The sequence below is a fragment of the Tarenaya hassleriana genome, unplaced genomic scaffold (genome assembly GCF_000463585.1).
Source record: "Tarenaya hassleriana unplaced genomic scaffold, ASM46358v1 Cleome1, whole genome shotgun sequence".
NCBI classification, from domain to species: domain Eukaryota; kingdom Viridiplantae; phylum Streptophyta; class Magnoliopsida; order Brassicales; family Cleomaceae; genus Tarenaya; species Tarenaya hassleriana.
Genome location: NW_010960187.1, coordinates 3,963,071 through 3,984,095, shown reverse-complemented (window position 1 = coordinate 3,984,095; position 21,025 = coordinate 3,963,071). Strand labels below are relative to the sequence as shown.

The 21,025-nt window shown below is 39.6% G+C and overlaps 8 protein-coding genes across 19 annotated transcripts in view; 5 read left to right on the top strand and 3 right to left on the bottom strand.

The window, feature by feature from the left end:
- LOC104809681 (4-coumarate--CoA ligase-like 4) overlaps positions 1-3,981 on the top strand; it is a 4,359-nt gene extending 378 nt beyond the window's left edge. Inside the window, exons 2-7 of one of the 11 annotated variants that reach the window (XM_010535726.2) lie at positions 3-1,230; positions 2,756-2,928; positions 3,039-3,106; positions 3,188-3,296; positions 3,384-3,500; positions 3,753-3,981. In XM_010535726.2, the coding sequence (XP_010534028.1) occupies positions 3-1,230; positions 2,756-2,928; positions 3,039-3,106; positions 3,188-3,296; positions 3,384-3,497 (1,692 nt within the window). In that variant the 3' untranslated portion in view covers positions 3,498-3,500; positions 3,753-3,981. Of the gene's footprint in view, positions 1,231-1,623; positions 1,874-1,895; positions 2,454-2,755; positions 2,929-3,038; positions 3,107-3,187; positions 3,297-3,383; positions 3,550-3,752 lie in introns of those variants that run through there. The other 10 variants (XM_010535732.2, XM_010535731.1, XM_010535757.2 and 7 more) reach the window with 10 other exon arrangements.
- A 117-nt stretch (positions 3,982-4,098) lies between these two features.
- LOC104809728 (4-coumarate--CoA ligase-like 2) lies at positions 4,099-6,456 on the top strand. Its single transcript, XM_010535794.2, has 6 exons — positions 4,099-5,447; positions 5,538-5,683; positions 5,828-5,895; positions 5,993-6,095; positions 6,180-6,302; positions 6,429-6,456. The coding sequence occupies exons 1-5, from the start codon at positions 4,199-4,201 to the stop codon at positions 6,291-6,293; spliced, it is 1,680 nt and encodes a 559-aa protein (XP_010534096.1). The 5' UTR covers positions 4,099-4,198; the 3' UTR covers positions 6,294-6,302; positions 6,429-6,456.
- On the bottom strand, positions 6,296-7,546 carry LOC104809735 (auxin-responsive protein SAUR66-like). The gene has a single exon (XM_010535806.2). It carries the CDS (start codon positions 6,818-6,820, stop codon positions 6,425-6,427), a length of 396 nt encoding a protein of 131 aa, XP_010534108.1. The 5' UTR covers positions 6,821-7,546; the 3' UTR covers positions 6,296-6,424.
- A 185-nt stretch (positions 7,547-7,731) lies between these two features.
- Positions 7,732-9,785, bottom strand: LOC104809745. The gene is made up of 2 exons (XM_010535818.1): positions 9,441-9,785; positions 7,732-8,310 (listed from the first exon to the last, which is right to left on the bottom strand). The coding sequence occupies exons 1-2, from the start codon at positions 9,551-9,553 to the stop codon at positions 8,103-8,105; spliced, it is 321 nt and encodes a 106-aa protein (XP_010534120.1). The 5' UTR covers positions 9,554-9,785; the 3' UTR covers positions 7,732-8,102.
- Positions 9,786-13,324: 3,539 nt separating this feature from the next.
- LOC104809672 (dehydrin ERD14-like) lies at positions 13,325-14,489 on the top strand. The gene is made up of 2 exons (XM_010535719.2): positions 13,325-13,708; positions 13,963-14,489. The coding sequence occupies exons 1-2, from the start codon at positions 13,445-13,447 to the stop codon at positions 14,293-14,295; spliced, it is 597 nt and encodes a 198-aa protein (XP_010534021.1). The 5' UTR covers positions 13,325-13,444; the 3' UTR covers positions 14,296-14,489.
- A 566-nt stretch (positions 14,490-15,055) lies between these two features.
- LOC104809663 (plastocyanin-like) lies at positions 15,056-15,821 on the top strand. The gene has a single exon (XM_010535709.2). The coding sequence runs from the start codon at positions 15,169-15,171 to the stop codon at positions 15,679-15,681; it is 513 nt and encodes a 170-aa protein (XP_010534011.1). The 5' UTR covers positions 15,056-15,168; the 3' UTR covers positions 15,682-15,821.
- A 1,893-nt stretch (positions 15,822-17,714) lies between these two features.
- LOC104809656 (24-methylenesterol C-methyltransferase 2-like) lies at positions 17,715-19,078 on the top strand. The gene has a single exon (XM_010535701.1). It carries the CDS (start codon positions 17,775-17,777, stop codon positions 18,873-18,875), a length of 1,101 nt encoding a protein of 366 aa, XP_010534003.1. The 5' UTR covers positions 17,715-17,774; the 3' UTR covers positions 18,876-19,078.
- Positions 19,079-19,546: 468 nt separating this feature from the next.
- The window catches only part of LOC104809641 (pentatricopeptide repeat-containing protein At1g20300, mitochondrial), a 2,241-nt gene continuing 762 nt past the window's right edge, over positions 19,547-21,025 (bottom strand). Inside the window, exon 2 of one of the 2 annotated variants that reach the window (XM_010535698.2) lies at positions 19,547-20,997. In XM_010535698.2, the coding sequence (XP_010534000.1) occupies positions 19,763-20,997 (1,235 nt within the window). In that variant the 3' untranslated portion in view covers positions 19,547-19,762. The remainder of the gene's footprint in view (positions 20,998-21,025) is intronic. The other variant, XM_010535690.2, reaches the window with a different exon arrangement.

The window sequence follows — 21,025 nt, the reverse complement described above, 5'->3', positions numbered from 1 at the left end:
AGAGCGGTTTCTGCAAATCAAACTCAACGTTCTACAGCAAGCAAAAATCATTACCTCTCCCGCAGAATCGCTCCCTCGACGTCACAACCTTCATCTCCTCGCAGGCTCACCGCGGAGCCACCGCTTTCATCGATGCCGTCACCGGAAACCACCTCAGCTTCTCCGATCTCTGGAGATCCGTCGATCATGTAGCCGACGGTCTCTGCGACCTCGGCGTTCGGAGAGGTGACGTCGTCCTCATCCTCTCCCCGAACTCCGTCTTCTTCCCCGTTGTCTGCCTCTCCGTCATGTCCATCGGGGCCATAATCACCACCGCAAATCCTCTAAACACCGCCGGCGAGATCGCTAAGCAGTTCGGAGATTCGTCCCCTGTTCTCACCTTCACCACGAGTCAACTCGTTCCCAAACTCGCCGACTCGGTGGCTAAAACCACAGCAGGCGGCGGAATCTCAGTCGTCATCTTGGATACCGAGCATGCGGAGGAGACGCGGGTAGGATATACGCCCCGCGGTGTAAGGATCGTGGGGGTTTTGGCTGAGATGATGGAGGCAGAGCAACCAAATGGGAAACGACGAGTCAGGGACCGAGTCAACCAGGACGATACAGCGATGCTGCTCTACTCATCGGGAACCACCGGGCCGAGCAAGGGAGTGATGTCATCTCACGGAAACCTAATCGCTAGCGTTGCGAGATTCATAGCGGAGCCATTGGAACAAGATCAGATCTTCATCTGCCCCATTCCGCTATTCCATACCTTTGGCTTATTAAACTTCTGCATGGTGACGGTGGCGATGGGATCCACGGTGGTGCTACTCCCAAAGTTCGAGCTCCACGGCATGTTAATGGCGGTGGAGAAGTACAGAGCCACGACGCTGTTTCTTGTCCCTCCGATCGTCGTTGCCATGATCAACGGCGCAGATTCAATCAGAACAAGGTACGATCTGCGCTCCCTGAGATTGGTGAGATGCGGCGGAGCACCGCTGAGCAAGGAGGTGACGGAGGGATTCCTGGAGCATTATCCGACGGTCGAGATTCACCAGGGGTACGCTTTGACAGAATCTAACGGCGCAGGAGCGGCGACGGAGAACTCGGAGGAGAGCCGGAGGTACGGTACAGTGGGGCCCTTGTCACCGGGTCTTGAGGCGAGGATCATGGATCCGAATTCGTGTCGGGTATTGGGAGTGAACCAGACGGGCGAGCTTCTGCTCCGGGGACCTTCAATTGCTAAAGGTATGTCCATAAACACAGACGCAGTCGAACAATTTTTATTTTTTTTTGGGAAAATGGCATAACCCATACGAATTATACCAAATGTGTAAAATTAGTACACCAATTTTTAATTTGACAATTTTCCACACTTGATTTCAAATTTTTCCATTTACCTCCACAAAATATGAATTTTTTTTCCAATTACCCACATAAAAGGAATTGACTGTGCCAAGTCATCATCCGATTGCTGATGTGGTTTGATACATCATAAAATATGCCACGTCACGAGATATGTAACATGACACATCAGCACCGGGTTAGTGGAATCGGTTAAAATTTTTGAATCGGTTTTTGCTTAGCCGATTTTCTTAAAACCTCTCCTCTCTCCTCTGGTGCTCGAACCGTTGTTTGCAGACTTCGCACATGCTTCCAACGTCGTCACAAGATGCAAACATAAATCTCCGGCGGAAAGTACTTCATTCCCTGGTTATTTCATTTTATTTTCTTCATCACCATTCACAATCAAACCCACTACATTCAAAGTTTTAAAGAAAAAACATAAAAAGTAATACAAATAACAGAGATTTAGATCTATATATATGATTCTATTTCCCATGTTTCTATATTTTGATCATCATTTTTCCACTTTCTTTATTTTAACATTAAATAATATATTTTTTTCCCAGGATTCTACCACATAAAAATCCCAAAGGTCATGATTTCCATCCATCATTATAACAGGCGTGATTTTCTTCCTCGCTCCCCTTCTCGAATCTTTCGTTTTGATTGAGTTTACGGAACAGAAATGGGGAATTTCCAAGCGGCGGCGACGGCGATGGCGGCGGTTGTGATCTACAACCCGGCGAAGAAGAGGGTGGAGAGGGTATACTAGTCGGTGACCGCGAGTGATGTCATGGGCTCGCACCCTGGTCACTACGTAGCCATGGTTGTCACGTCACCCACCTTGAGGAACGACAACGGTTCGCCATTGAAGCATCTCAACAGAAGATGAGAGGAGAGGAGGAGAGGTTTCAGTTCGTCTCGATAGATTTCTGATTTAGGGTTTACAAACCCTAAATCCCTTTTTTTTTAAGAAAATCGGTTAAGCAAAAACCGGTTCAAAATTTTTAACCGATTCGACTAATCCGGTTTGTTGATGTGTCATGTTACATGTCTCGTGACGTGGCATATTTTATGATGTATCAAACCAAATAAGCAATCGGATGATGACTTGGCACAGTCAATCCCTTTTATGTGGGTAATTGGAAAAAAATTTCTTATTTTGTGGAGTTAAATGGAAAAATTTGAAATCAAGTGTGGAAAATTGTCAAATTAAAAATTGGTGTACTAATCTTACACATTTGGTATAATTCGTGTGGGTTTATGCCATTTTCCCTTGTTTTTGGCAAAATACGAAATTTTTACTCGACGAGGTAGAGGAACAGATCTTACCCAAAAACAAAAACACCCCGAATCTGTCGTCAGTTTTACACAATTATGAATTCGTGCTACCCAGAAACAAAACTTTCCATTTTTGTACTTGAAGATAACAATGATACGATCGTTGTAAAAGGCTATTTCAAGAACGAAGAAGCCACGAGAGCTGTTTTTGGTTCCGAAGGATGGCTTCGGACGGGAGATCTTTGCTACATCGACGACGACGGATTCGTTTTCATCGTTGATCGTCTGAAAGAATTAATCAAATACAAAGGATTCCAGGTGGATATGTCTTTTCTCTCCCTTTAATTATCGAATTGTAATTCGATTTATCATTTTAAACAAATAAAATAAATCCGAAATCGACAGTGTAATGATTTCACAAAACCTAGGTCCCTCCGGCGGAATTAGAGGCTCTGCTTCTTACTCATCCAGATATTCTTGACGCCGGCGTTATCCCGTAAGTCTCCGCAACTTCTTTCATCTTATAAATGAGATACTATATGGAAGTAATCTCAGTTTTTATTTCCCACGTGGCAAGGTTTCCCGATCGAGAAGCTGGACAAATTCCCATGGCGTGCGTTGTAAGAAAGCCTGGGACTGGGAGCAATTTATCCGACAAACAAGTCATGGATTTCATCGCTAAACAGGTGCCACTTATAATGTGAAATTTAGGGTTTAATAATTGATTCAAGGAGGATTCAGAATGATTTAAGGAACATTATTGTTGAAACCAGGTATCTCCCTATAAAAAGATTCGAAAGGTGGTGTTCATAAACTCGATACCCAGGACTCCTTCCGGCAAGATCCTTCGGAAAGATCTGATCAAATTTGCGGCGTCTAAGCTGTAAAAGGTTCGATAGAATCAAGATTTCATGGAAATAAAATTTAATTATAAATTTACCATGGATGTCATGAGATTTCATTTCCGTTTTTTTTTTTGGGAATTTATATTTTTAAAGTTTGGTAGGTTTAGGTTTTGATATGGGATAGTGGTCCAATTTTTATTCGGTTTGGGCCCCGTTTTATATTATAATATGATATTGATATGGTCCGTATGAAAATGATTGAACTACTAATCCACATTATAATTTCACATGTTGTAGGCCCATTTAATATAAAGTGGGCTGAGTTAGGCCCAACGTGTGGCGAGTTGGATCCGACGGGGACGCGCCATATCACGTGCTAGGTTCAAATCAAGTCACGTGACTGCTTCTTCTTGTTTTGTCCCGGGTGGAATGGAGAATTTCCCGGCGGCTAATATTAGTTTCGATAAAACCAAAGCCAAGGTTTTTGTAATTTTGTTTGTCCATGGGGACACCAAACTCATTTCTTTTTTGTTAAATAAAATAAGAAAAGAGTGAAAAACATTTAATTTTGAAAAAAAAAACCCTTTTTATTCACTCTGTATTGTTTACTTCAACATTTGGAAAATAATTTAAACTAAACTTTCCCAGAGACTCGATCATACAATTTGAAAATTTCAAATTGCCAACGAAACATTGTTTAGGCATAAAATAAAAATATTCCAAAGATCATATTCAAGATTGACATGGCGACTCGGCAGGGCGGCGGCGGCGATAATACGCCGGAGATAGACCGGAGAAGCGGTTTCTGCAAATCCAATGCGATTTTCTACAGCAAACGCGACCCCATAGCTCTCCCGCCTAACCCATTCCTCGACGTCACGAGTTTCATCTCTACGCAGCCTCACCACGGCGAGACCGCCTTCGTCGACGCTCTCACCGATCGCCGTATCTGCTTCTCGGAACTATGGAGAGCTGTCGATAACGTCGGAGGTTCTCTCTCTGGGTTCGGTGTGCGAAAGGACGATGTCGTCCTTGTACTCTCTCCGAACTCCGTCCTCTTCCCCGTCGTTTGCCTCTCTGTCATGTCAATCGGCGCCATTATCACCACCGCGAACCCTCTCAACACTTCCGCCGAAATCGCTAACCAGATCGGAGATTCGTGCCCTGTTCTCGCTTTCACCACGAGTCGACTCGTTCCCAAACTCGCCACCGCCGCGTCGGGGAGGAATCTCCCGGTGGTTCTCATGGAAGAGGAGCGCGTGAATCACACTCACGGCGTGAAGGTAGTCGGGAGATTGGAGGAGATGATGAACACGGAACCGGAACCGAGTTGGGTCCGAGTCAAGTACCGAGTCAACCAGGAGGACACGGCGGCCCTGCTGTACTCGTCGGGCACGACCGGGACGAGCAAGGGCGTGATGCTAACTCACCGGAATCTCATCGCCTTGGTTCAGACGTACCGAGCCAGGTTCGAACTTGAGCAAAGAACCATCTGCACCATCCCCATGTTCCATGTCTTCGGCTTCGTGTCCTTCGCCATCGGTTTCGTCGCGGTCGGATGGACGGTGGTGGTTCTTCCGAGATTCGATATGACCCAAATGCTCTCGGCGGTGGAGAACCACCGAGCCTCATACCTAACCCTAGTGCCGCCGATTCTGGTCGCCATGATCAACAACTCCGACGATATCAAAGCGAAGCACGACCTGGGTTCGCTTCACACAGTTGTCGCCGGTGGAGCTTCATTAAGCAAGGAGGTAATAGAAGGGTTTGTCCGAAAATATCCGGCGGTGAAGATTCTACAAGGGTACGGGTTGACTGAGTCAACGGCCGTCGCGTCTTCGATGTTCACTCAGGAGGAGTCCAAGATGTACGGAACTTCCGGGATTTTGGCTCCGAGCGTGGAGGCGAAGATCATGGACACGGGCACGGGTCGGGTCCTGGGTGTGAACCAGACCGGCGAACTCTGGCTCAGGAGTCCAACTGTGATGAAAGGTGCAACATTTCTGACATTGTTCTTCTTAGGATGTCTCGTACTACTGATAAAATCTATCTGAAACTGGTTCTGGTTGTTGTTCCTTTAAGGTTATTTTAAGAACGAAGAAGCTACTGCCTCTGCTATAGATTCAGAGGGATGGTTGAAGACTGGAGACCTCTGTTACATTGACGAGGACGGCTTCCTTCATGTTGTTGATAGGTTGAAGGAGCTGATCAAATACAAGGGTTATCAGGTGAATTTTACACACAGAATTTAACAACTTCAATCTTCTATCTCTACAATATCCACCTCCTGGAATTCAGATGATGGATCAAGATTTGTTTGGATTGATTTGTGGATCTTGAAAAGGGGCATGCTTTTGGTAAATGGTTGCCAGGTCCCTCCAGCTGAGCTTGAGGCATTGTTGCTCTCTCATCGAGATATTGCCGATGCTGCTGTTATACCGTAAGGCCTTTGCGTTAACGTCGATGGCCATCGGTGATTCTTTTTCTCCGTTGATACTTTTTGCTTAATGTTTCTTGTCCGTTCTTCGGTCTCAAAGGTATCCAGACAAGGATGCCGGGCAGTTTCCGATGGCTTACGTCGTAAGAAAAGACGGAAGTAACTTATCACAAAATGAAGTCATGGATTTCGTCGCCAAACAGGTTATGTCTGTAATGCAGATTACGCTCGTCTTTTATCTGATCGCGTTTCCATGATCTTATCCTGTGAGCATTTGGATTGAGCAGGTAGCACCGTATAAGAGGATTCGTAAGGTTTCATTCGTATCTTCAATCCCCAAGAATCCCTCCGGCAAGATTTTAAGGAAAGATCTCATAAAGCTTTCTACCTCCAAACTCTAACATGAGCAGGTAACTGAAATGTTTTTATATCAAAAAACCTGTCTTTTACATATATACAAAGACATCGAAAACGTTTCTACCAAAAGCTTCTCTATAACACCATTTCTTGATTACACTCATCTCTTTGATTGTCAGATAATCAAGGAGTGGCCACGAAAGAGAGGTAACAGAGACGAAATCGAAGCTCCCTTGCATGTTCTCATGGATGCCACGATGGCTTTCTCCGTGTCATCATCACCATCACCATCACCATCATCATGCCCGGACAAGTTCCTCTTCACCAACATGACAATGTGTTTCAACAAAACTTCCTCACAAGGAACTCTTAAAGGGCCACAGACAGTGGTGCCAAACTCTTCCTCAGCCATTTCCAACAGAACTTGGAAGATCGGATGGTTCAGATACTCCAATGGCAACACAAACCTTTCTCCTTCTCTTGTGTACACTGCGAAATGCCCTCTCTTCCTCTTTCTCCACTTCTCCATCAACTCGGTGAGTCCAATCTTCACTGAAGATCTTTTCTTCATGACTTGATCTCTTACCAATAAAACGTTTCGAGTATAAATATACTGTTACTGTCTGCAGCTATATGTTGCCTCTATATATAAGATTGAGAATGTGTGGATGGAGGAGAGTGGGCATGTGAGCTTTTTATTCATTTATGATGGGTTTTGCATGAGATTGATTTGCAAATGGGCAGAGAGAGAGCGAGAGAGAGAGAGAGTAAAGGCCAACTCCGTGAGTCCAAGCTTCACAGAAGATCTTTTCTTCATAATTTAACCTCTTACCCATAACACCACACCATTGAGTATATACTGTTACTCTCTCCAAACTGTATGTCGCCTCTCTCTCTCTCTCTATATATATATATATGTATATGGGATTGAGAATGTGTGGATGGAGAAGAGTGGGCATGTGAGTTTTTGTTCATTTATGATGGGTTTTGGATGGGAGTTGCAAATGGGCAGAGAGAGAGAGAGAGAGAGAGAGAGAGAGAGAGAGAGAGAGAGAGAGAAAATAAATGCGAAAGTGAAAACACAAGCATGGACCCACAGATCTTCCACAATTCTCGGATCGAGACCGACCGTGAAGTTAATGTTATAAGCTAAACTAGTTCGAACCAAATCATCATACTTCTAGAGATTATGTTTCTTTCGTTTGTTTTTGTTTTTGTTTTTATTTTTTTATGTAGTGAAATTTAAGGTGGTGGTGGAAATAAGAACATGTGACTTTGTGAGTGTTTTTTTAAGCAAATTGCTTCTGCTTTACTCTCAAGTTGCTTATTTCCTTTCTCATGTGTGTTCTAATTTTTTTTTTTTATTGGGTTCACATGAAAATTTTTGTGATATAATATTTTAGAATTTTATTTTCAAGTGTATATTGCAATGGTGTTAAAAATTGTAAGTTTTATAATTTTGCAAAAAAACAACCTTAAAAATATGGACTAAGCTGTATTAAATCTTTATTAATTTTTCATAATTGTTTTTTAATAGAAACTAAAATCATAAATTTGAGAAAAATATCAGCACATTAACATTTTCCAACCCTTTCAATTTTCTATGAGCCCTCTAAATGTCACTACCAAACTCAAGACACTGAAACAACAACCACTGAGGTTGCCCGGTGAAACACCACTGGTTTCTGCCTCTCTTCTTCTGAAACACATTGAAGATTTTCCGGCATGGAAGAGTTGCTTACTTCTGTCTTCTTTGTTCTTTTCCATACGCCCAAATGAGTACAGAGCTCAAACGAGAGGCCAGGCCGAGTTGGGTCAGCTCGTGTCAAAAAAAGAAAAAAAAGAATAGATCTTTACATAGATAGAGGAAGAAGCATCCGTCTCTTCTTTTTCTTGGCCAATCTAACTTGCTTTGCGATCTTCAGGAAAAGGAGTAGTAGCAACGAGAAGCAAACCAGGATGAAAGCGAGTTTCAACCTTCTAAAGTAAAAGGAAACAGCCGAAAACACCAAGAATGCTAAGATGAGGAGTTCCCAAATGACGAAAACTACGACATCCACCCTGCATCAGATCAAAAAACAAAAGGATGAGAGTTAACATAACATAATAAACACCACATGAATCTTGCTTGCATTGCATACTCGAAATGGAATTTGTGGGTAAGGCCATGTAAAATAAAACTGAAATGGTGGGAGACCGCATTTTACTAAATATCTAAACGAATCAGATTTCATCAAGCAGGTAGCTTTCCTACCCTTCTTTGTAAGAAAGAGATCATTGCGGTTAATCTTACAGCCGAAAGCTAAGAGGTCTTATGCAATGCTTTGATACTGACAGAATATACATTGCATTCCATAATCTTTCCCTGCACAACTAGCATGACTAGAAACCCTTTTCAACCTAACACATTAACTTAACAGGCTGAGAGTATTATCTGTTCTTGATGAAGAAAACAAAAGTTGCAAAATACATATGATTACTAACAAACAAAATCCAAATTAAACTCTTGCCCAAATAATCATGCTAATCAGCATGGCTTTCCATACCCTCTTGTCAAATCTCTAGACTTAGGTTTATCGTCTCTTGGGTATACATTTTGCCTCTCATTGTGGGCATAAGTCAAGCAATCCCTCTCTAACTTATGACAGTCATTATTTATTGGCAATGTTAAAGTCATGTTCCTCTCACAAAAGAAGAGACCTCCCATGGAATATCGATCGTGCACGGTATGCACGGGGATAAGCACTCAAAGGAAAAAGAAGATCAAAGAACATACTGAAATGCTAAACTAAGACCGTGACTTGGGAATAACGATTCGTCGTCTAAATTTCACTTTGAGATGCTGTCTAAATGCACACAGATTGGATGCAACTAAAACTGAATCAGTGAAGATCGTGGTGGATGATCTAAACAGAGTTAAAGAGTTCAACCGAAGAGATTTTCACCTCTATTTCTTCCCCATTTCAAACATCATATGCAGATCTTCCAAAAGAACACACTTCAAATGCCAATTCAAGAACCATATCCAAAACCCTAACCGACGCGGCAAAGGGTATATCCTATATCCTGTTGACGAATATTATGTCGCCAGCAGCTCCAGATTACAGCAAAAACAACAACACTAGAAACAAAACCATACAGAATCTAAATCCGCCATGAAAAACATGAACTTTTAACGAGAAAATTGTTACCTAGAAGAAGAGAAATTCGAGGTCGAGGAGAAGAAGGAGACAGAGGCCCAGTCATGCTTCGATCGTATCTGGTATTCCCTCAGCTGCTCAGCTAGATTCGATCTCGTTATCATCGCTGAAAAGGGTTCCCGAAAATCCCAAGGTAGAGCTCCTCCCCACCCTCTTCCTTTCCGATCCGCTTCCTCCTCGTCCTCGTCTCTCCCCGAATCTCAGACGCCGTAAAACTCGAAGAGCCTCGGAGAAATCCGAGAACAGAGGAAGAATTCTGCGGAGAAAGTCGAATTTCAACACTCCAGAGATTTAAAAAAATGGCGAAAATCTGGAAGATTGAATCAGAAATTTGCAGGAATGAAAACAACGTTCGAAACTTGTAGGTTCCGAAGACAACGTTAGCATGGGCTCTCTCGGTCAACAACCGGGCCTATCGGCCCAACCCAATAGGCCCATAATAAGTAGAAATCGCAGTTATTATTCAAATCGAATTTTTACATATTTTAAGTAGAATTTGGTATTTGAATCATTTTTTTTAATTATCTATCGCTAAATGTTTGAAGGGGAAATAGATATATGGAATTATTAGACAAAACTCAATTTTTGAATAATTTTATTCATCAAAATAAAATGAAAAAAAGTGTATATCAAGATGCTTTTAAACTATTATTTTTTAATTTTTTTTTATGGAATGTAAATATTATACCATTTATTGATTATCTCTAATATCAAGATGAGCATATGCCGATTATTACTAATATCATGATCGTTAAAATCGTAAATCATAAATTATATGGAAAATACATTTGTAACACCACACACACACAGATGTCTATACATATATATACACGCGCGCGTGTATATAAACACACATGAGAATGAGATTGAAAGGGATAAATTAAATAGAATGTGAACGAAGATCCTTACAAGTTATCTTGATTTTTAGTTTTTATGGGTATGTATGTATGTATGTATGTATGTATGTATGTATGTATGTATGTATGAATCCACTGATATTAAAATTGACATAAAGCAGATTTAACCATTATTGATTTGCCTCCACATTCATATGGACCGTTAGCAGCGGAAAACATCGGTGAGGTGTTTTTTAATAATAATCGCTAACTATGAGTAAAATGTAAGCACTTTTAAACAAAAGTACTAATCGAATTCATGTATTTTTTTTACTGAATTTGTTTTATTTTTTTTTTCGTAATTTTCATCAGTTTTGATAGATTTAATGGATTGATATTTGAGTTAGATGGCACTTATCTTTAGGGTCGGACAAAAATACCCGAATTTTGAGTGCGCGGGTCGGATACCCGAAAATTCGAATATCCGAGCGAACGAGACATGAGTTCGGGTATTAATATTGAAATACCCGAGTTTTCAAGTTCGGGTTTGAATAATGGTTATTATCTCATGGGTACCCTCGGGTATTCGGATAATAAAAAAATATGTTTTAAATTTTAGATTTTTTATTAGATTTTGTATTATTTTATTTAATATTAATGATTATATAGATAATATTGGATATATTTATGATTATTTTTTCAAAATAAATTTATTTTAGATATAAATACAATTTAAATTTATTTTGAATGATTTTAAGTATGTATATATAAATATATTTTAAAAAGTTAATTTAAAATAATTACAAATATTTGGATTTGGGTACCCAATAATGATCTCGGTTTTTGGATTCAAATACCCGATTTTACGGATAATAAAACATATATCCTGAAATATTCAGATTTAGATTCGGATATCCTCAAATTTCCGGATAAACGATCCGTGTCTACCCCTAATTATCTTTCCCTCGTTACCAATAATGGTAACGTAACTTCATGATTTTGTTAGTTTCTTTCCGATAAAAATTGAGAAAATCATCATGAGCGTCTATAAATAATAATTGCTGAAACAAAAAGACAACTTGTCTTTTTTTTTTGAAAAAAAAGAGAAATAATTTACAACCGCACATCTAAAGTTCTAATTATATGATATAAATATCCATCATTCATTGGATTGCATTGAATCCAGTTGGCAGCTTCGCCTACCTACCAAAAGATAAGAGCGGCCAAGAGATCATATTTAGTTTGAAAATTATTTAGATATAAATTTTATTTAAATTAAATAAATTGGTTTGAAAAATACAAATTAATCTAAAAATGAGTTTTAAACATTTTAATTTAAACCAGAACAAAAATATAATCCGAATCGATCCAATCCCGATATAAAAGCAAACTACTAATAACTTTTCAAATAAAATCGATAGGATTGTTACCATCAACAACAATAGCTCTAGGTTAAATACTGCGTTTCAAAATATTTATCATTTTAGATTTTATCACAGTTTTTAAAAAAATCTAAATATATATATATATATATATATATATATATATATACTTTATTAAAATATATTTTTTAAAATGATCTATTGGTTTTAAACATTTTAATTTAAACCAGAACAAAAATATAATCCGAATCGATCCAATCCCGATATAAAAGCAAACTACTAATAACTTTTCAAATAAAATCGATAGGATTGTTACCATCAACAACAATAGCTCTAGGTTAAATACTGCGTTTCAAAATATTTATCATTTTAGATTTTATCACAGTTTTTAAAAAAATCTAAATATATATATATATATATATATATATATATATATACTTTATTAAAATATATTTTTTAAAATGATTTATTGAAGTGATGGTCCAAAAGCTTAAATATCGGGTATAGTTCGTATTTTTATGAACGTGTTTGATTGTGGCACGTAGTTCTTATCTAATCAAACACGTATCATATTATCTTATTATTCTAATTTCAATAATGAGAGAATTTCTTCTATCACCTGTTCGAATCGAATAATCAACCACAAATCCCTTAAAAGAATACGTACTCTCGAACCTATAACCTCTCATAATCAAGGGATTACACAAATTAACGCTATATATTATCATTTTGCTAATACAGTTTTTTCACGAACAATGTAAATATTTTGATTTTAAAAAATATATAAGTATTTAATCGGACAATGTTAAATTCGAATAATAGAAGAAACTTGTACCGACATGAAAACCGCATTTTACTCTTTCTCGATATAGAATGGTCAAATGTCAGATTTGTAAATTTCTTGAAATCTCTCAATCCTTCTCCACCAAGCTAATACGTACTGCCACGTGGCACAATCACATCTTTGGACCCACGACTGACGTCACCTTTTTAAATTTCAATCAAAGACCGAAATGTGGGTCCAACCGTTCACGGTCGGCCACCACGTGTCATTCTCACCTTTGGTCCAGACCACTTTTTATTTTTTTTTTCTTTCCGAGTGTAAGTTTGCCGCTCGCAATCGTGAGAGAGGTCGGTCCAGTGGGTCCAATGGATTTTCAGCATTTCTTTTGTTACCCCGTTTTTAAGAAAAACATACATTCTGCCCCTTTAGTTTTCGATTCTAAAAAGCAAGCCCATAGCGTTACAAGGTGAACAAATTATGTCTTTACAAAATTAAAGTCTTGGCAATTATTTTTCAATTTTCACCAAATTCTCATTAAAATAATTTTTAAAATGAAATAAATTGGGTTTTAGAAAACAGTTTAAAAGATTAGGTCATATATATAACTTTAAATTAAACATGAGCTCCGAGATACTAATACAAAATATAATATAATTTTTCAAACAATCAACTCTTTTTATACATTAATACTTGAAGGATATCTGTATCCTGCGCCTAAATCAATGAGCTTTACAGCATCTTATAAAAGAAAAGGGGCCATTTTGTAATAAGATATAATTTTCACCTCTAATTTAAAAATACGAAAACTGTCAGCGTGAAATCCGCGTCCGTCTGGACCCTCTCCCCACGCTATAAAACCCACTTTCTTCTCTCAGTACCAAAACCGTCACTGAGACATAAAAGATAAATCAAAATTCGAAATCTCTCAGATCATCGTTAAATTCAAGTTTAGAGCGTTTTCTTTGTCCGATCAATCAATCGTTGGGGATCGCCATGGCTGAGGAGGTGAAGAACGTGACTGAGCCCGAGGCGCCAAAAGTAGCGACGGAAGAGTCATCGGCGGCCGGAGAGGTCAAGGATCGGGGATTGTTCGACTTCATGGGGAAGAAGGAGGAAGCGAAGCCTGAGGAGGCGATCGCTACGGAGTTCGATCACAAGGTTCACGTCTCGGAGCCGGCGCCGGAAACGAAGCACGAAGAGGAGGAGAAGCCTAGTCTCCTGGAGAAACTTCATCGAACAAGCAGCTCTTCTAGTTCCGTAAGTGTTTCCGTAGATTGTCGGTATTTCGGATAAAATTGATCTTGCTCCGTTATTTTTGATTCGGTCAAAATTACAGATCAGTGAATATGATGGGATTCACTTCGATTTTCGAAGAACAGTTTATATCTTTGAAATCCTCTGTCGGAGATGGATCTATAACTGCGACGAGATTAAAACCATTAGTTCTAATCTGATCGATTTTCTTAATATTCATCTAAGAAATATGTTGCTAATGATTTTGTATTCGGCAGTCGAGCGAGGAAGAAGACGAGAATGGGGAGAAGAGGAAGAAGAAGAAGGAGAAGAAGAAGACTGAAGGAGAGGGGAAAACAGAGGAGGAGAAGAAAGGGTTTATAGAGAAGATCAAGGAGAAGCTTCCTGGGCACAGCAAGAAACCGGAGGATGCCTCAGCCGCGGTGCCTGCGCCTGCACCTGCACCTGCACCTGCACCTGCACCTGCGGCGGAAGAGAAGGTGGAGCATCCGGCGGAGAAGAAGGGACTTCTGGAGAAGATCAAGGAGAAGATTCCTGGCTACCATTCCAAGAGTGGAGAAGAGGGGAAGAAGGAAAAGGAGTCTGATTAAAGGTGGTGATGAAGGGGATTTCTGCTATGCTTTTTTTTTTTTGTGATAAAAGTGATTATGCGCTGGTGGTGATGATGATCTTTTGTCTGTGTTGTGGAAGTTTGTCGTCGGCCTTGGGTTTGTGTATTTGGTGATCACCTTTATGTATTTGTTGTGTATTTGGCTGATACAAAGTTTGTATTTTGTTTGTTTTACATACATATATATATATATATATATATATAGATATATGTTTTTATATGTCATTTTCCCCCCCATAGATTGTTAATGTTATCACTCTTCCACATGTCAAGAAGATTAACCTTAGGATACCATTAATAGTATTCTTACCATATAAAATTGTGCGAGGATACCAAATCAATAGAAAGCCACGTAAGTTTTTGGCTTTGTACCGCGAAATCTTACATGGCAACATATTTTTTAAACCACCAATGATAGAAGGCCACGTATAGTCCTGAAATGGTCACAGCGTCCGTTCAAGGCCTTATAGGCCCATATAATGATCATGGCTGAATTATTGGCCCCATTCTTAATTTGTTCCCTTGACCTATTACCTTATATTTCACAAGTTCAATCAAGACCTGATATCTTCACGTAAATAAGAAATTAAAACTTTTTGTCCATGAAATATTCTCCTCCTCCTCACAAAAGGAAAAGACCCAAAATGCCACGTCATCACAAACAACATCTAACGCAACCAATCAAAACATTTCTCCAAGGATAACACTCTCACTAAAAAACTGCCCCATCAATCAGCGGCAATCCATTACCATATCTACGAAAAATCCCATTTTTCTCTTTTGTAAACCCAAATCACCTCATCTTCTTGACAAACCAGTGAATACCCAAAAAAAAGTTCAAAACTTTACAAAAATGGCCACTGTTGCCTCCACCGCCGTCGCAATCCCATCCTTCACCGGCCTCAGAGCCAACTCCTCCGCCGCAAAACCCACGACGGTGTCCGTCTCCACCGCCGTCAAGACCCCAAAACTCACCGTCAAAGCCTCTCTTAAAGACATCGGAGTCACCACCGTCGCCGTAGCCGCCGCCGCCTCCGTGGCTCTCGCCGCCGGAAACTCCATGGCGATGGAGGTTCTGCTGGGAGGAGATGATGGGTCGTTGGCCTTCGTGCCGAACGACTTCACCGTAGCGAAAGGAGAGAAGATAGTGTTCAAGAACAACGCGGGGTTCCCACACAACGTGGTCTTCGACGAGGACGAGGTTCCGAGTGGAGTGGACGCGAGCAAGATCTCGATGGACGAACAGGATCTGCTGAACGGCCCTGGAGAGACGTACGAGGTTGCCTTGACGGAGCCTGGAACCTACAGCTTCTACTGCTCGCCACATCAGGGTGCGGGTATGGTCGGAAAAGTCACCGTCAACTAAAGGGTAGATTCGAGGGGTTTCAGAATAAAGAACTATTGCACCATGTTTGTGTTGTTTTTTGGTATTGATTGACAATATATAATATGTTGTCATTTGTTTTTTTTTTCTTTTTTTCTTTTGGATTTAGAGGGTTTTCTGAATTTTGGTTTTGAGTAGGTAATAATTATAATGCTCCTTGGCATATAAACAGTTTAAAAAAGAAAATTTGTCGAAGGAAAAAAATATAAAAATAATAATTAAGAAAACGAAATTTAAATACTTTAATTTTTTGTTCATGGTTCGATTTTAATTATCTCTTATTAGTATTTAATGTTTTATATATTTATCATAATATCATTAATGACAGTGATTTTCAAATCAAAGACTTTGGAACTTCTTCTTGACCTAGAGATTTTCGGAGCTTCTCTTTCGGCCAGAAGTTGTACAAATACATTCAAGCTGTTATATTCGATGAAAAAAGAATATCCCTACATCAAATGATATTATATTTTAATTAAATTATTTGTTCTATTTTTTAGTCCTCCATTTAATAATCACATTAAAAAAATCTCGGTGTAAAAAAAGTATGTCGTGTCAGGCACGTTAGGGATGTGAAGGTGTAAAATTCCTTGAAATATTGCAATTTTCACACTGGTTGGTTGGTCCACAATATCATACATAATATTTTTAAATAAAATATTATAATATAATATTATATTTTTCCAGATACGACTGGCATATTTAAAAAAAAATATATTATGAATTATGAAGTAGTAATGATGGAGCAGTTAAAGTACCCAGCTAATAATAAGATTTTTCTGGCAACTAATTAGATGTTTTTCTTTTAATTATCGAGTTTAATCAACTCCCAAATATTTTGGACCAACTATAATGATGGAGATTTGCATTAATGTACAGTTGTTACTGGGACATGCAGTTATAATTATTAATTCATTATTTTTTGTTAAATATATTTTCAATGTTTATCTGTTTGAAGAAAAAAACGAAAAAGTAGTTAGAGATAAATTAGGGATTCAAAATAAATATAAAATTAACAATAGCTAAATCTTATTATTTTAAAACTATATAAAGAGAGGTTTGAAAACTATATTTGAAAATAAATAGTATATCTGAATTCTTTTTCACTTTATTTATATTAAAATTAATTATTTTAAATTTTATTTTTTAGTTTAAAATTTTCAGATATTTTCTTAGTCAAATTAAGTTTAATTTTTTAATATTAATTTTTATTTTTTAGTTTAATTTTCTCGAGTTCATTTTACTTCCTCAAATTAAACTAATATGCATTGGATTAACGTTAGCTTCATGAAAAACGTATAAAAAGCATATTAACAAAAATTGTAAATGTCTATAAAAAGTTAAAAACACAGTTAAAGAATCGATCCGAGCCTACGTGGCATTCTTATTTATCACTTAAGTCGTAGAAAATATCTTCAATTTTTTAAAAATGGTTCCAGATCACTTCCGCATCTCCTTTATATATATATATATATATATTAAAATATATTTACAAATGTAGAAAAGGAGAAAGTATTTTCTACTATTTCGATCCTTATCTTTTATATATTCCGTGGAATGCCCCAAATGTTTTGTTCTGAGAAGAATCCAAAATTTTGATCTCTTAATTAGATATTCTCACATCACACCATTCCATTTCTAAATTCAGTTTTATTGCTAAAAATATTTTTAAGTTTTTTAATTTAAAATTTAGAAATTTTCAAAAATTATATATGTTCAATTGTTTTATCTTTGATCTGAATACAATCCTATAATACTATTCAATTCATATGATTCGATTTTAAATAATCAAAACTGAAAATAAACTTTAATAGTAAAACAAATTTTTTTTTAATTATATACCAAATCACGGGCGTATCTCCAAAATATTATATTAAAAATAGATCTACAAATGTAAAAAAAAAAAAAAAATAGAAAGTTTGTTTTCTATTTTGACCACTGGTCTTTGGTATATTTCGCTAAATGCCCCAAATGTTTGTTTCCTTTGGAGAATCTATTAATTCTAAGATAAAGCCACAGGTCAAGAAGCCAAACATAACGCCTCATATCTCTCTCTCTTCCTCTCTCTCTCCAGAATGGACAATGTGGCACTGTTCTTGACCGGCGCTCTCATCGCCGGCGGTTTTTACTGGTTCGTCTGCCTCCTTGGTCCGGCGGAGCAAAAGGGCAAACGCGCCGTCGATCTCTCCGGCGGCTCCATCTCCGCCGAGAAGGTCCAAGACAACTACAACAAGTACTGGTCCTTCTTCTTCCGACCAAAGGAGATTGAGACCACCGACAAGGTCCCTGACTTTGTAGACACATTCTACAATCTCGTCACCGACATATACGAGTGGGGATGGGGACAATCCTTTCACTTCGCTCCCTCCATCCCCGGAAAATCCCACGGTGACGCCACGCGTCTCCACGAGGAGATGGCCATAGATCTGATCGATGTCAAGCCAGGCGAGAAGATTCTCGACGTGGGTTGCGGCGTTGGGGGCCCGATGCGTGCGATTGCGGCTCACTCGCGGGCTAAGGTTGTCGGAATCACCATTAACGAGTACCAGGTGAGCAGGGCGCATATCCACAACAAAAAAGCCGGTCTCGACAGCCTCTGCGAGGTTGTCTGCGGCAACTTCCTCCAGATGCCGTTTTCCGACAACAGCTTCGACGGCGCGTACTCGATCGAGGCAACTTGTCACGCGCCGAGGCTCGAGGAGGTCTACGCTGAGATCTTCAGGGTGTTGAAGCCCGGCTCGATGTACGTGTCATACGAGTGGGTGACGACGGACAAGTACCAGTCGGAGAATTCGGAGCACGTGGAGATCATCCAGGGGATCGAGAGGGGAGATGCTTTGCCTGGTCTGAGGAAATTCTCCGACATAGCCGAGACGGCAAAGAAAGTGGGCTTCGAGGTGGTGAAGGAGAAGGATCTGGCCTTACCGCCGGCGAATCCGTGGTGGACAAGGCTTAAGATGGGTCGGATCGCGTACTGGAGAAACCACATTGTCGTGAAGATTCTCTCCGCCATTGGAGTAGCTCCAAAAGGAACCGTCGATGTTCACGAGATGCTCTTCAAGACGGCGGATTACTTGACCAGAGGAGGTGAAACCGGAATCTTCACGCCGATGCATATGATTCTCTGCAGGAAACCAGAGGTCCCGATGACTACTCCGCCGTCAGCGAGTTCCTGAAAAGGTAAACCTCCGCCCGCCGCCGCCGGGAGAATATTCTCTGTTTCGGTCCCTCTTTGTTTCTTAATATCCGTTTTTGCCCCATACTTTTCTTATTTTTGGTTCACTTTCAAATCAATCGTTGGAATCGGTGTACGTTTCTTCTTTCTTTTTTCGTCTATTATTAATCCCGTTTTTAATTTAATTAATTTTCCTTAATGTTATGTTGAGCCTTCGCCGTTACTTCCTTATATTAGTTCTCGATTTCTTTGCCACGTGGATCTGCAAAAGGATTAAAAAAAAGCCTTTTTAGGTTTGTGAGATCAGAGATAAAATGGACGGTGTAGCGCCGATGAGAAACACAGGATTATCGCACGTGGAGAGTGTGCTTAGTATTGGCTATTGAGGGGCAATGTTGTAAATTCGTGAGGCGTAGGTTGTCGACAGCCTGTGGTGAGTGTAGCAGTACCGATACGAAAAATGAATGGAGATAGCTTTAAAAAAAATGAAAAAAAAAAAATGTAAAATCTCTAACAATATGCTAGATTAATTCATTTTCAACTGAATAAGATTATAATTTCTAAAACTAAATAAAATCATATTTAATTAAAATATAATATTTTTTTTAAATGAAAAGCGAATCTAAACCGAACACGATTGAAATCAAAACCGATATATAAAAACAATAAAGATAGTTAAAAAAAATTGTGAATCTCTAGCACGATTGAAAACGAATCAGATGTTGTATTTCTTGATAAAAACAATATTTTTTTTGTCTAATTTATAACAAAACAGAGTGAGTGCAAAGGATTGAAAGCATGTCCGGTCAGTGAGTATAAGAAGAGGTCGCCATTGGATCGACAATGAACCTGTCTCCGAAATTCCAAAGACCCTTTGAATCAATCCATCTATATCGGCCTCGAGACGAATCCCCGCTCGATCATTTTCTCGACCAACTCTTCGTGCTTCTTTAACTGTCCGGCCTTTCGCAGCTGGGCAAGAACCGACTCATAGAGAGGGAGGCTCGGTTTCAGGCCCTTCTCCTCTACCATCTCCTTGAAACACTTGAAGGCATTGTTCCAATGCCCCATCCCACAGTACATCGTCACTAGAATCCGGTAAGTGTTCACGTTTGGCTCGATCCCTTTCTCGTCCATCTCCTTCTTCATTTTCAGAACCATGTCGGTTGATTTCGACCCGGCAAACATCCTCATCAATATGTTGTAGGTCACTGTATTAGCCTCACAGTTCACATCCCTCATCTTCCCGTACATCCTGTGTGCGGCATTCACGTCCCTTTTCTTCTCGATGCACCGAAATATCGTGTTGAATGTCGAGGCATTGGGTTCGGACCCTTTCTTGATCATCGTGTTGAGAACTTTGACGGCGTTATCCAGATTCCCATCTCTGCAATGAGTATCGATGAGGAAATTGTACGTGATAGTGTCCGGTTCACATTCCAGCTTCTTCATCTGGTTATAAACCTGCAGAACCTTCTCGGTTCTCCCTGCTTTGACATGAACCCTCATCAAGTTATTGAAAGTTATGGCATTCGGGGCACAACCCGTGTCTAGCATGTCAGCAAACACATCATGGGCACGGCTGATTTGCCCGCTTCTGCACAATGCATCGATCACGATGCTGTAAGTGTATACATTTGGTTTGTTTCCAGCCATTTTCATCTCCTTGAACACCTTTTCTGCCTCTGTAATGTCACCAGCTCGGCACCATCCACGGACCAGGTTGGTGTATACGATAACATCAGGCTCGAACCTATCCTTCAAGCTGTTGAAAAAGGACTGAGCTTCATTTGCTCTTCTCTTCTTGCAGAGATTGCTTATTACAATGGAAAACGCTATCTTGTCGGGTATACAACCGTAATCCTCCATACGGTTGAAGGCATGAACAGCCTCAGAAGCTAATCCAGCCCTAACATATCGCCTAATCAGAATCGTGAAGGTCTCTATGGTAATCTCTACGTTTCTCGATTTCATCAGATCGATCAAGTTCCAAGCTATGTCGAAACGCCGTACCTTTCCGGCGAGGTCGACCACCTCGTTGTACGGACCAGGCGTATTCTGGTCGTAGCCATCGCGGGAAGTGGCCCAGCTGAAGAAGGCTAACGCCTGTTCAAAAGGAATGCAGTGGCCGACCCCGCCGCACTTCTCGAT